This window comes from Salvelinus fontinalis, chromosome 29 (assembly GCF_029448725.1).
Source record: "Salvelinus fontinalis isolate EN_2023a chromosome 29, ASM2944872v1, whole genome shotgun sequence".
Lineage (NCBI taxonomy): Eukaryota > Metazoa > Chordata > Actinopteri > Salmoniformes > Salmonidae > Salvelinus > Salvelinus fontinalis.
This window is the reverse complement of record NC_074693.1, coordinates 40,202,626-40,216,571: the sequence shown is the minus strand read 5'-3', so window position 1 is coordinate 40,216,571 and position 13,946 is coordinate 40,202,626. Positions and strand designations below refer to the sequence as shown.

General features: G+C 41.3%; 1 protein-coding gene across 1 annotated transcript; it reads left to right on the top strand.

Annotated features, from left to right (window-relative positions):
- Nucleotides 1–2,196: 2,196 nt before the first annotated feature.
- On the top strand, nucleotides 2,197–13,848 carry LOC129827976 (peptidyl-prolyl cis-trans isomerase D-like). The gene is made up of 10 exons (XM_055889304.1): nucleotides 2,197–2,367; nucleotides 2,821–2,961; nucleotides 3,654–3,760; nucleotides 3,924–4,112; nucleotides 4,288–4,410; nucleotides 5,523–5,629; nucleotides 5,820–5,964; nucleotides 12,424–12,510; nucleotides 13,086–13,128; nucleotides 13,413–13,848. Exons 1-10 carry the CDS (start codon nucleotides 2,283–2,285, stop codon nucleotides 13,499–13,501), a joined length of 1,116 nt encoding a protein of 371 aa, XP_055745279.1. The 5' UTR covers nucleotides 2,197–2,282; the 3' UTR covers nucleotides 13,502–13,848.
- Nucleotides 13,849–13,946: the final 98 nt, after the last annotated feature.

Here is a 13,946-nt window from a genome sequence, read left to right as displayed (position 1 = left end):
TACCTTCCGAATACACTGTATGTTGTGTAGTAAGCTGTTAGTAGCCCATGTGCCTCACCCTAATAATTTGGTCCCTTTTCCCCTCATATGACCACTTTATTTATCCTATGGTTCTGAATTGGTGTACAGGGAAAATACTGCAAGAACAGCCCATGTTCTGAATTCTGTTGCTGTATATTTCAAAAGTGCTGAACAAATAGTCGATTCAGCTTGCTCATTAATATCTTAATCAAAATGACGGATTGCCTCTTCTCTGCTCGTCGTCCCCTTATGCCATAGTTTGTAGATCTCAATTCTCAGTAGAAACCACATTTTTTAAAGCAAGTCTGCCGTATCAGCTGTTTTTTTAAAGGCAGTAAATTAGGCTGAATGAACTGTTTTGCTGCCAGACAAGATTTCGCTGGTGTAAGCAGTGGTAAGTATTTTATTTATTTTACCTTTGTTTAACTAGAAAAGTCAGTAAAGAACAAATTCTTATTTTCAATGACGGCCTAGGAACAGTGAACAACTGCCTTGTTCAGGGGCAGAACGACAGATTTTTACCTTGTCAGCTCGGGGGATTCAATCTTGCAACCTTTCGGTTACTAGTCTAATGCTCTAACCACTAGGCTACCCTGCAACCCCTATTCACTCCATGGTGCTAAAAAGAAAGCTCTGCTGTTGGGACAGCTATATGTAGGCACCATTTGTTACCGTTATAGTGCAATTAATGTATTGTTTCGTATTGTGTTGTGGCTTTGCCCCACCAAGATGTACATGCTAAAATCATCACTGGCAAGCTTACTGAGACGAGAGCCCGAACATTCATATTCAGCACAGGAGATGCAGAGAAAATTCTACTCCCTTGGGACTTAACCACCACCATAGTCCCAGAGAAGGAAACACTGGAAGAGTATGAAATAAAATAACAAAAAAAGTAAAAGGGTAGTTAGCTTAGAGCTCCACGCCAGAACACTCAGCAAATACTACAACAGTAGAATCCCACGAGGCTTACGTATCCAAAAAGAGCCTTCCATAGGGAGAGGAGAGCCCAAATTCTGCAGACACTGGTGCAAGATGCTTAATTACTGTTCATCGGACCAAATGCTACACATCATTGACCATTCCTCTCGAGAGCGTTCTACTATAAAACAAGCTACAAATGAATGCAAAATTGACATTGAGCAGACAGAGTACCAGTCAAAAGTTGACACCTACTCATTCAAGGGTTTTTCTTTATTTTTACTATTTTCTACATTGTAGAATAATAGTGACGACATCAACACTAATGAAGAAACACATGGAATCATTTAGTAACCAAAAAAGTGTTCAACAAATGAAAATATATCACCTTTTGCCTCGATGACAGCTTTGCACACTTTCTTTGCATTAAGAAATAAATGCTTGATGACTTAACGAATGATAACTTGATTAATATACAGAGATCAGATAGGGGAGGTGGGATTGTGATTTCTAATACCAACATATTTATCAGAAAAAATTATAGCAAATGTTACAAGAAATTGATTTTCGATCCTACCTCCAACTATAAAATTGAAGTGAATAAAGTCCTCGATAAAGGACTACAAAATAAATAGTTGACATTACAGGAACTTAAATATCTTTCATGTGTTCTAGCCATACTCCCAACAAGCTTTATCTTCCCTTAACCTTGTTCTGAACCTCCCCCCCCACCAGTGTGATTACTAATTATTTTATTATTACTTATTATACTGTACAGCATACAGTGATTGTTAATAAAAGTTAAATACATTTTTTAAAGTAGTGAGTAATCCCAACCCCACTTTTACTTCGGCACCTAGAATCGTTTTCTCTTTAAGCCAATATGTAATTTATAGGCCTATAGTTTATTTCATTAATGGAGTAGAAAGTCTTGCTGGCCATAAAGACCTCAGTCCCGCAAGAAGGAACACCATACAGATCCTAGTGAGGAATCCTAACCCCACTTTTACTTCAGCACCTCGAATAGCTTTCTCTCTATAAGAGTACTGCGTTGGGGGCATTTATTTGACCTTGGAACATGTTTTAAAACCCACATTTAATGCAAATGTCACTTAAATATGAACAAATATTCATCATTATTAATGTGTAGACAACGTTTCATATCATGAATAAATACAGGTTAATGACACTTCTGTACTATTACGTGGGGGGATTTTATTTGTAATTTTTTCCGAAATTCCGTGACCCGGAAGTTCTTTTTTGAGTGTTGCTGACGAAACGCTGACAACCAGGAGTATTGTGGAAGTAACTTTAGCTAGCTGGCGTTTAGAGTTTTAGAAATGTCTAACGCAACACCCGTGACCAAGCCTTCAAACAAAGAAAACCCCCTTGTCTTCTTTGATGTAGACATTGGTGGTGAAAGAGGTTAGGATATTTTCAATAAAGCGCTTTTAGTCATTCATCTGGACACGCTAGGCTAATGGCTAGCTAGCAGCACCGGGTGGTTTCTAGAAAAAGCACATTCACGCTAGCTAGCATGGTCTTAAATTAACGTTACAGCGACCAATGTATATTAAAGTACACATTTGTAATTCGTATGCTATTTTGAACCATTTAGGTCCTTGTATTGTTAGCCAGTTTTATTGTCTAAATATAACCAGTTTGTCTAATTTGTTAATATCCATTCGCCTGATACATTAATGCTACATTCGAAGCAACAAGCACGTGCTGTCATGTTTTTCGTAAATAGTCAACACCCCAGTGTCTACCAGATTAACTAGTTCAGGACTAAAGGGCTTGTTTTGAGTTACATCTGCTTTGAAATTGCATTTTTAAAGACCCAACTATCCACATAATGTCATGCTGTGTTGTCACCAGTTGGCCGAATCGTGTTCGAACTGTTTGCCGATGTTGTCCCCAAAACTGCTGAAAACTTTCGAGCACTCTGTACTGGTGAGAAGGGAACTGGCAAAACCACAGGAAAACCACTCCATTTCAAAGGATGTCCTTTCCACAGGAGTAAGTATTGTGGATTTCCACTGTTTGTTAGCCAGCAGATCACACCTGCTTGCTTACAGCTGGACTAGGGTCTAGTTAAGCAATAAGGCCTGAGGAAGTGTGGTATATGGATAATATACCAATCCTAAGGGCTGTTCTTTTTGCACGACGCAACTCGGATTTGCCTGGACACAGTCCTTAGACGTGGTATATTGGCCATTTATTACAAACACCAAAGGAGCCTTATTGCTATTATAAACTGGTTACCAATGCAATTAGAGCAGTAAAACTAAAAATGGTGTCATACCTGTGGTATATGGTCTGATATACCATGTCATTCAGCCAATCAGAATTCAGGGCTCAACCATCCAGTTTATATAATGATCAATATGGGCTATTTATCAATGTCTTGTCAACAGGAGGAAGCAGCAACTGCATAATTGTAAAATTACCTTTGTGGACTATAAATAGAATGTTAAACATTAATTTCCAGTTGTATTGTACTTAATCAGGTAAAAACTGCTGAACAAGTCCAAAAATGTATTGTGATTTATTTTGATGAAATACTAGAAATCACCAAAACTGGTTTGCCCTGCCTACACAAAGCTAGATATAGATCACGCCTATATTGCAGTAGTACATCCATTTTATGGTAACAAACTGCAGTAAGATCAATAATGACCACAAACATGTACGCTGTCAATCAATTTAAGTCATCAAGCAGTTCATGATCCAGGGAGGAGATTTCTCCAACCAGAACGGCACTGGAGGGGAGAGCATCTATGGGGAGAAGTTTGAAGATGAGAACTTCCATTACAAGGTAAGGATTTTCAGAATGGCTTAGAATAACATAGGAGATTTTCTTGACCAGTATAAAGTCAGGGCTTTAGTCATAGGAAAACTCATAGCCCTCAGCATAACAAATTATTTCTGTTTTCTTGGTCATCATTGAATTAACATGTGGGTGTCTGTGTCCTCTCCAGCACGACAAAGAGGGCTTGCTGAGTATGGCCAATTCTGGACCCGCCACCAATGGCTCCCAGTTCTTCATCACCACTGTGCCCACTGCTCATCTAGATGGCAAACACGTTGTCTTTGGACAAGTCTTGAAGGGGCTGGGGCTGGTGAAAACACTGGAGGCCATAGAGACTAACGAGGACACACCTCTCAAGGTCAATCAATGAGAATAACTACCACTCTATTGCCACATTCAATAACATTAAGGCAGCAGCAAGCTGTATGTTTTGCCTTGCAGCAGGTAGATTACCTAGTATTTTTCTGTAGTGTGTGACACTTGTGAAATGTTCATTGTGTATTTACAGTTCTGCTCTGATTATTTCCCCATAGCCATGTGTAATTGCTGAGTGTGGTGAGCATAAACATGGAGACGACTGGGGAGGAGCCCCGAACGACGGCTCAGGGGACACACATCCAGACTACCCAGAGGACGCCGACTTTGATTTAAAAGATGTTAGTAAGGCCTACCTCTCGCTTATTTTCTCTCTAAACGGTTCTCTGAAGATACTCATGCTGATTTTTTATTTTGGTTATTGTCAGTCTCAAAGGTGATCTTATGAAAAAATATATAGCTCCATTATCTTTTCTATGTGCTTTATATCTGCTTTTAGTTTACACTGAAAACATTTTACAATCACGGAAATTATAACGCCTCTCCATATCTTTTGGAGTGGTGGGCCGCCTCTGCTAAATTTATATAGGGGAAACACTGATTGCACCTGTATTACTGTACCTCAATTCCACCTCACAAAGTTTGCATTTCCTTCTCATTTAACTTCTCAAAGTATTGCCATACAGGACTTTGCTGCTGTCGCTTGCCTTTCTCTGCCTTTTTCCCCAACTGTTAATGACAATAATGTAGTGGTGGGGAGTCCACTCTAAAATAATTATTTCCTCGACTCCTTGCACGTCGACTCCCATTTCTGAGTGTCAAGATTAGATTCCGCTAGGAATCGACTACAAAGATTCTCTATTTTTGGAACGGAGGAGACAGATTAGTTGCCGAGAACACAAACACTAGCGTCTTTCATAGTGAGCTAGCGAGGGACGGAGAGAGAGGGGAGGGGCACAGTATAGGCAGGTCGCCACCAGCTAGACATTCATTCATTAGCAAAGAGCAGGCGAGCCAGTGCGAGAGAGGAGGGGGCAGGCTGATAGAACCGTACACATGTCTTGGTAATCTGTATCTCGAAATGTCTTGTCTGTCACATTCACAAATTTGCCGAAAGTTAGCCTCTTCCTCTCTTGTTCTATTTAAATTACACAACTTTCTCCAGGCCTTTATAGCCTATTGTCTAGTTAGGCTATGACTAGGAAAATAATATGCTTTGTGATAACTGCACAGTGATGTTCATTTTATTATTTATTTATTTTTTGGTTAGAGGTGTTAACGTTAAGGATCCCGATTTTCGTTTAAATGTTCACACCCCTATTATGTAGATTGATTTTTTTTTGTCAAAATTAAGTGGGACATGAACTATGAATTGCTGTGATTGTGAAATGCTGATGCAGCACTGATTGTGAAAATAGCATAAAAGTCTCATACTTGTTGTCTTTTTGGTTAGGTTGACAAAGTCCAATCTGTTGCTGAGGATATTAAGAATATTGGGAACAACTTTTTCAAGAACCAAGACTGGCAGTCTGCAGTCAAGAAGTACTCCAAAGCTCTCAGGTGAAATGTTGTCCAGGGTTCACTCCACTCCCACTGTGATTTACAGTGTGTGTGTGTGTACTAGGCCTGCTTGTGTTACAGCATGACATGCATTTGAATGCACAATGACCATAGGAGTTGGCCAAATGGCACAAACCGATCTGGGACCAGCCTAGCAAAGGACTAATTGGTGAAAATTGTCACTTGCCAGGTATCTGGCGGTTGCCGGTGATGAGCAGGAGATTGAGAAAGCCCAGGCGAAGCTGGAGCCCACGGCGGTGAGCTGCATTCTCAACACCGCTGCCTGTAAGCTGAAGATGCAGCTCTGGCAGGAAGCCATGGACAGCTGTGACGAGGTAAGTATTTTAGGCCAATATGGGGGCATTAAACAGTCAGTCCTGTGCAGACAAAAATAGCTTATAAAGCTAACAACTAAAAACAGTACAGCCTGCAGGTAAGAAAATATCCTAATAAAATCCTATAAATCACATTGGCTATGCATGGCCTGTCTGCAACGAACTTGAAACATTGTATCAACTATGAACTTGGGTCCGTCTGAAGATCCATGCAACATTGTATAACATATTCTGGGCACTCAGAGTTTCCCGCGCCATTGACCTTAGGACAGACACGGCTGTAGGCTATTTGCGCAAGGGATAAGAAGTAATCAGGTAGGCCTGTGTTATGATGTTTCCACTGGATCAGAGCATGACATTTCAGGCTAAGTGGTTATTGAAAGGGAGAGGGCTGGAAAGATTTTTCAAAAACATTGTGAAATTGTCAATGTCTGTAAAAACAGACTTTGTTTGCTTGCTGTTTGAGGTGAAGAATACATTACTTTGAGAAGCTCCACAGCTCATTAGTGGTGGTGCATTAAGCCGATCAGAAATACGATCAGATCTCCAAATGGGTACATTTATAAGCCAACATTTGCACGCATCCAGGTAGCCTATAGGGCTACTTCTATGCGTAATCAGGTGGCGTCATTACTCAACATTGACAGGAGTGCTCCAAACAAAAGACAATGACTAAATTGACACAACTCAAATGGAATGAAATAAACAAAAACGTGTTTCTCACAAGTGCAGCATTGGTTGTGTGCTCTGCAAACAACGTGTCCGCTCCTACAATGAGAACGGTTAAAGACTGGAATAATATATTGAATGCCTTAACAGACATTACCGTAACCAACCAAACATTTGTAGATGATAAATTATAGGAATTAATGGTAAATGTACTACTGGTGATATATGTAATGGGAACTTGAGACACTAACAATCAAACGCAAACAATTCACACTGACATTATGAAACAATGAATGTGCACAAATTGGTGGGAGAGAGTGCATTATGGAGAGAGATGTGCATTGTGCAGCCACACCCCTTCTTGGACTGTGCCATCCCCTAGGCCTCCGCAATGGATTAGTTCACTTCGATTGGCACGATTAAGACAGGTGTCTCGTGTGCCCCACATTTTTATATATATATATATATATTTGCTACTGCTCGACAAAAAAAAATCTTGGTCGACCAACAGCGTATCGACCAAGCAATTGACCAGTCGAATAATTGGTGTCAGACCTATTCAATCAGGGGAGAGGTGGTAGGGTTATGGGATTATTATTATTCTTTTTAATAAAGTGGATTATAAATTATGCAAACAATTTATAGATATGCCAGCCCCATCACACTTCCACCACTAGACTACGGTACGACTGCAAAGATTCAAAGGCCATTCGTGGTCAGTACTATAAAAGTCTTTATGGAGCTCATTGTGAATGCAACTCAGGATATGTTTTTGTAGAGTACCGTAATATTTCTAGTTATATCTAAAGATAAACATTATTTTTCAGTATTTATGGCGCCGGGGGGATGGCTGCCGTTTTACTCGCACCTAACCAATTGTGACCCGTTTCAGGAAACTAGGCGTATGTCGCAAGTCACAACTTCACAGGAGAGCCATTCTAACGGTATTTAATTTTTTATCAAAATGCGTTTTTTGACAGAAATGCCTTCTGCAACATGAACTTTCATGTGCTTTAATAATATACTTGTATGCCATCTGTAAATACGAATACAATTGTTAAATTACGAGCCTTGTTGGTTAAGCCACAGAAAAAGAAACAAACCTTCCCACTAGCCATTATTGGCTGAGATGAGTGGGCTGGACATGCTGAGAGAGGAGTTTGGATTGGTCTGCCATATAGAAGGCTTCTGTCTATTTGAGCTGGTCAGTCTGTGTTGGTAATCCTATCGAACGTGGCTTTTAAAACAAATGTGCAGTGGAGCTGTTTAAGTGTTGCTCTCCACTTTCTGGAGGATCAAGTTTTGAAATCAGTGGAATTAGAGTATGATAGCTAAAGAGATGGAGAAAACAACTCCGGATTACATCTTCAAAGTAAGGGAACGTGGCATGGCATCCGTGACAGGGAGACGCATCCATCATGCGCTAGCTAGCTACATTTTCAGATATTACACGTGTCTAATTTTGACAAAGTGGTTTAATTTCAAGTTAGTGTACTGTTAGCTAGCTAGCTAACATTAGCTGGCTGGCTCCCTAGCTAACGTTACGTTTATGACATTATTATTTGTATCCCAGAACTGTTTGCTAGTTAGAGCCTAATGTTAGCTAGCTAACATTGAACCTGGTTGGTTAGCTCCCAGCAGATTCATGCAGGGTAGTAACAACATGATTTGGCACTATTTCATTGTTGTTTAACTAGCTAGCGTTAGCTGGTTGGCTCATTAGCTAACGTTACGTGACGTGTGCCTGATCTTACGTTGTTTACCTAGCTAGGTTCATTGTTTACCTAGCTAGCAACATGTCTGAAGCTAAAGTGTACAACACCCGTTGAATATGGCTGGTGTCAGTAAACGTTGGCAAAAAAGCGTAATGAAATTGTTGCCAGCAGAGCTGGTTAGGCTGTTTTCATGTTATCCAGAGGTAAACAAATCATTGGCCAGAACCAAGTGTGTACTCTGAACACTCCGAGCGCGAAACGAGATGGGTGGGGCTAAAGCTTAAGAGGGTGTGAACGATGCTGAATGGGTGTAGACAAAGGGCTCTCCAGTAGTAGTAGTACCAAAACATTCAAAGGACATTTTCTCAAAAGAGATTACAAGTTTATCAACTTTCAAAGCAGAATTACTTGACCATTATTCCTTAAATGCAGTTTATGATATGCCATTTTGTAGCTCTGAGTCTATACTTTTATCAACCAGAGGGGGAAAAACTTTAGACCACCTTTACTCCACACACAGAGATGTGTACAAAGCTCTTCCTCCATTTGGAAAATCTGACCATAATGCTATCCTCCTGATTCCCGCTTACAAGCAAAAACTAATTCAGGTAGTACCAGTGACTCACTCAATATGGAAGTGGTCAGATGACGCGGACGCTACGCCTCAGGACTGTTTTGCTAGCACAGACTGGAATATGTTCCGCGATTCATCCAATTGCATTGAGTATACCACCTGAGTCACCAGCTTCATCAATAAGTGCATCAATGACGTTGTCGTCCCCACAGTGACCGTACGTATATATCCCAACCAGAAGCCATGGATTACAAGTAACATCCACACGGAACTAAAGGCTAGAGCTGCTGCTTTCAAGGAGCGGGACACTAATCTGGACGCTTATAAGAAATCCCACTATGCCGTCAGGCAAAGCATCAACATAGGACTAAGATTGAATCCTACTGTACTGGCTCTAACAGATGTGGTAGGGCTTGCAAACTATTACAGACCTCAAACGACCTACTGCCAAGTGTCTTCCCTGACATTTTCAACCTCTCCCTGACCGTCTGTAATACCTTCAGTTGAAGTCAGAAGTTTACATACACCATAGCCAAATACAATTCCTGACATTTAATCCTAGTAAAAATGCCCTGTATTAGATCAGTTCGGATCGGCACTTTATTTTTAGAATGTGAAATGTCAGAAAAATAGAGAAAATGATTTATTTCAGCTTTTATTTCTTACATCACATTCCCAGTGGTTCAGAAGTTTTAGTATTTAGTTTTTGGTAAATTAGGTAGCATTGCCTATAAATTGTTAAACTTGGGTCAAACGTTTCGGGTAGCCTTCCACAAGCTTCCCACAATAGGTTGCGTGAATGTTGACCCATTCCTCCTGACAGAGCTGGTGTAACCGAGCCAGGTTTGTAGGCCTCTTTGTTCGCACACACTTTTTAAGTTCTGCCCACACATTTTCTATAGGAGTGAGGTCAGGGCTTTGTGATGGCTACTCCCAATACCTTGACTTTGTTGTCCTTAAGCCATTTTGCCACAACTTTGGAAGTATGCTTGGGGTCATTGTCCATTTGGAAGCCCCATTTGCGACCAAGCTTTAACTTCCTGACTGATGTCCTGAGATGTTGCTTCAATATATCCACATAATTTTCCTCCTCATGATGCCATCTATTTTGTGAAGTTCACCAGTCCCTCCTGCAGCAAAGCACCCCCACAACATGACGCTGCCACCCCGGTGCTTCACGGTTGGGATGGTGTTCTTTGGCTTGCAAGCCACCCCCTTTTTCCTCCAAACATAACGATGGTCATTATGACCAAACAGTTCTATTTTTGTTTCATCAGACCAGAGGACATTTTTCCAAAAAGTATGATCTTTGTCCCCATGTGCAGTTGCAAACCGTAGTCTGGCTTTTTTATGGCTGTTTTGGAGCAGTGGCTTCTTCCTTGCTGAGCAGCCTTTCAGGTTATGTCGATATAGGACTCGTTTTACTGTGGATATAGATACTTTTGTACCCGTTTCCTCCAGCATCTTCACACGGTCCTTTTGCTGATGCTCTGGGATGTGTTTGCACTTTTCGCACCAAAGTACGTTCATCGCTAGGAAACAGAACGCCTCTCCTTCCTGAGCGGTATGACGGCTGCGTGGTCCCATGGTGTTTGTACAGATGAACTTGGTACCTTCAGGCGTTTGGAAATTGCTCCCAAGGATGAACCAGACTTGTGGAGGTCTACAATTTTTTTTCTGAGGTCTTGGCTGATTTCTTTTGATTTTCCCATGTCAAGCAAAGAGGCACTGAGGTTGAAGGTAGGCCTTGAAATACATCCACAGATACACCTCCAATTGACTCAAATTATGTCAATTAGCCTATCAGAAGCTTCTAAAGCCATGACATAATTTTCTGGAATATTCCAAGCTGTTTATAGGCACAGTCAACTTAGAGTATGTAACCTTCTGACCCACTGGAATTGTGATACAGTGAATTACAAGTGGAATAATCTGTCTGTAAACAATTGTTGGAAAAATTACTTGTCATGCACGAAGTAGATGTCCTAACTGACTTGCAAAAACTAGTTTGTTAACAAGAAATTTGTGGAGTTGTTGAAAAACAAGTTTTAATGACTCCAACATAAGTATATGTAAACTTCCGACTTCAACGGTACATGTTTCAAGCAGACCACCATTGCCCCTGTTTCCAAGAAAGCGAAAGTAACCTGCCTCAATGACTACCGCCCCGCATAGCTCACATCAACACCATCATCCCGGAAACCAACAGATGACGCAATCACACTCCACACTGCCCGTCCGCACTTGGATAAAAGGAACACCTATGTGAAAATGCTGTTCATTGATTACAGCTCAGCGTTCAACACCATAGTGCCCACAAAGCTCATCACCCTGGTATTAAACACTTCCCTCTGCAACTAGATCCTGGACTTCCTGACGGGCCGTCCCCAGGTGGTAAGGGTAGGCAACAACACATCTGCCACGCTGATTCTCAACACGGGGGACCCTCAGGGGTGCGTGCTTAGTTTCCTCCTGACTTTGTGGCCAAGCACGACTCCAACACCATTAACTTTGCTGACGACACAACGGTGGTAGGCTTGATCACCGACAATGAGACAGTCTCTATAGGGAGGAGGTCAGAGGCCTGGCAGTGTGATGCCAGGACAACAACCTCTCCCTCAACGTGAGCAAGACAAAGGAGATGATTGTGGACTACAGGAAAAGGTGGGCCGAACAGGCCCTCATTCACATCGACGGGGCTTTAGTGGAGCAGGTTGAGCGTTTCAAGTTCCTTGGTGTCCACATCCCCAACAAGCTATCATGTCCAAACACACCAAGAAAGTCGTGAAGAGGGCACGACGATGCCTTTTCCCCCTCAGGAGACTGAAAAGAGTCGGCATGGGTCCCCAGATCCTCAAAAAGTTCTACAGCTGCACCATCGAGAGCATCCTGACCGGTTGCGTCACCTTCTGGTATGGCAACTGCTACAGAGGGTAGTGCGTACATCACTGGGGCCAAGCTTCCTGCCATCCAGGACCTATATACTTGGCAGGTTCAGAGGAAGGTCCAAAAAATTGTCAGACTCCAGCCACCCTAGTCATAGACTTCTCTCTGCTACCGCACGGCAAGCGGTACCGAAGTGCCAAGTCTATGTCCAAAAGGCTCCTTAACAGCTTCTACTCCCAAGCCATAAGACTGCTGAACAATTAATCAAATGGCCAGTCGGACTATTTGCACTGCTGCTACTCGCTGTTTATTATCTATGCATATTCACTTTACCCCTACCTACATGTACAAATTACCCCGACTAACCTGTATCCCCGCACATTGACCTTTTACCGGTACCACCTGTATATAGCCTCAATGTTGTGTTCTTTTTTTACTTTATTTTCTGAAAACCGCATTGTTGGGCAAGGGCTTGTTAGTAAGCATTTCACGGTAAGGTCTACACCTGTTGTATTCGGCGCATGTGACAAATACAATTTGATTAGGAAGGGAAAGAAACATTGAGAAGTGCAGTCACTATTTAGTCTGATTTATGTATGTTTGCTTGTTTTTTAGGCATTGGAGTTGAACCAGAAAAACACTAAAGCTCTGTTCAGGAGGGCCCAGGCCTGGCAGGGACTGAAGGACTACAGTAAAGCCATGGTAAAGAAAAAAAGTTGATATACACTCTTATCATACCAACCATATGACTTAAGAATGTGTAGCCTTTGTCTCAGCCTAACAAAAATGGGCTCTCTTTCTGGACTGGAACCCATGCGACAAGGATGTTTTTCACCACCGATTTATAATTCATATGGGTTTATTTGCACTAAAACATTGCTTCCAAAGAGTTGGGGCGAATCAATTCTTAATGCTAGAATCCTTAAATGAAACATTAACGGTCACCCGGCCTGTGTATTGGTATAAAACTGAGGAATGGGCCTGGAGAAATGTAACCACTCAAATAGACAGAGCTATGGATTTAAGGACTGACCATCCATGATATTAACATTTAAACCATGTTCTGATGCTAGACAGTGGCAGTGACACAAGCATGTATTTTGGGTTCTGATGGGGTACGACTGTTGAACTAAAGCTCATGAGGCATTTATAAATTATATTCTGTAAGAATGAAATGGGTATAGCAACTGAGAATTCCAGTTTTTAATCCGGAATTGGTCGATATCTGGAGTTTGACTTGTCTGTCAACGCACTAAAATATTTCTCACCTTTTGCAGAGTGATCTGAAGAAAGCTCAAGAAATAGCACCAGAGGACAAAGGTTGGTACTGCTTCTTTATGGTAACAATCAATCCATGGGATCATTTGTGTCAGGCAGCTCAATTAAGAATTGGGCTGCCTGTGTAAATGCAGCCGTGTTCTTTTGAATATTCTAAAGGCTAACTAGAACTTAGAATAAATGATCAATAGTGAGAGCAGTATGATGCTCAAAGTAACTTATTTACAAAACCCATTCATGACATATGCAACATAGATTTGCCATTTCGTCGTGATAGGTTGTTTTCCTTGCCTGACAAGTGAATTTACTTGTTCATCCTTTGACAGCGATTGGAAACGAGATGAAGAGAATCCAGTTGAAAGTGAAGGAGGAAAAGGAGAAAGAGAAGCAAATCTATGCAAAAATGTTTGCATGAAGATCGGCCAACTCTTCAAGTCCACTCGCCAATAATGAGTTATTTCTGTAAGGCAGCTAGCTACAATACAGGTCCCAATTGAAAACCACCACTGTATAATATTGGCTGTTGAAAGTTCTTTTTGTGTGGCACACAAGGGTAACCGAAAATTAATTATGGAAGAAGCTCAACCCTGTCAGCATTTCACTGTATTCGTTTATTTGGAGTGTTGTCAATGATACTCATGTTTACGAAGAACTACTGTAATATTCCTGTCTGAATGTTTAAGATTGGTTAGTTAAGACTCATTCTGGAATTTGCCTACTCCACCTGTATGCGATGCAATTAAATTTTACCTGAATGTTCAATGAGAGCTGTGATTTGTGCTGACACCGAGGCATGGCAAATGTTTATTCACCAACATACATTTTCACCACTGTCATTATGTACACACAGTATCTCTCAG